The following is a 763-nucleotide window of genomic DNA, read 5'->3' as shown; positions in this document are numbered from 1 at the left end:
ATTAACAAAAAATCGTTAAAAGTCAAGCCAGCATTTGCGAAAAGGGTTTAGCGGGCAGGTTATTTTTAAAATTATCAAAAATTTTAATTTTTCCTGTCATTTACCAGTAATTACGAACCACCCCCCCGTTACGATGTCGTTACCACCTTGGTTTCGTAATTAAAAAATCCAGACCTAAAGATCTTTTCTGCATGTCAGTACTGCATGATTTTCACAAATTAAAAAAACAGCTAACAATGATCTCCACGAGTCGCACCTTCTTACTCACCACCTCTTTACTCTTGATTCTTTCCCTTCTTTCGTATCCAGTTCTTACTCTAAACCTTTCCATTATCAACAAGTCAACTGCCAAACAATCAAGCACCGATTTAACATACTGCAGTTTCAATGTCCAAGTATTTGGTCAGAAAAAGATGCAAAATAATCAAGTTGTTGATGTTCTATTGAAAATTCTCTCACAATGTGATCTGACATTGATCATGGAAATTAGAGATGCATCTGGAGAAGCCATTAAGGAATTACTTCAACTATTGAGTGAGAGCAAAAACAGTGCTGGTAGAAAATTCCAAATATCTTTAAGTTTGAGATTGGGAAGAACAAGTAGTAAGGAACAATATGGTATGTTGTGAAATTTTCAATGTTTTTGTGTGTTAATATCAATATGTAGGATATATCTATGACTCTGATAAGGTCCATATTAATTCCACTTATCAGTATCCTGAAGATTTTGATCAATTTGAACGCCCACCATATTCTGTGTTGG

The 763-nt window shown here is 34.6% G+C and overlaps 1 protein-coding gene across 1 annotated transcript; it reads left to right on the top strand.

Annotated features, from left to right (window-relative positions):
• Positions 1–236: 236 nt before the first annotated feature.
• Positions 237–629, top strand: NAEGRDRAFT_77109 (uncharacterized protein; the record flags this gene model as incomplete). Its single annotated transcript, XM_002667935.1, has 1 exon — positions 237–629. One exon carries the CDS (start codon positions 237–239, stop codon positions 627–629), a length of 393 nt encoding a protein of 130 aa, XP_002667981.1.
• Positions 630–763: the final 134 nt, after the last annotated feature.

The sequence above is a fragment of the Naegleria gruberi genome, assembly GCF_000004985.1.
Source record: "Naegleria gruberi genomic scaffold NAEGRscaffold_1373, whole genome shotgun sequence".
NCBI lineage: Eukaryota > Heterolobosea > Eutetramitea > Acrasida > Naegleriidae > Naegleria > Naegleria gruberi.
Note: the sequence above shows the minus strand (reverse complement) of the source record. Positions and strands in the feature narration are given on the sequence as shown.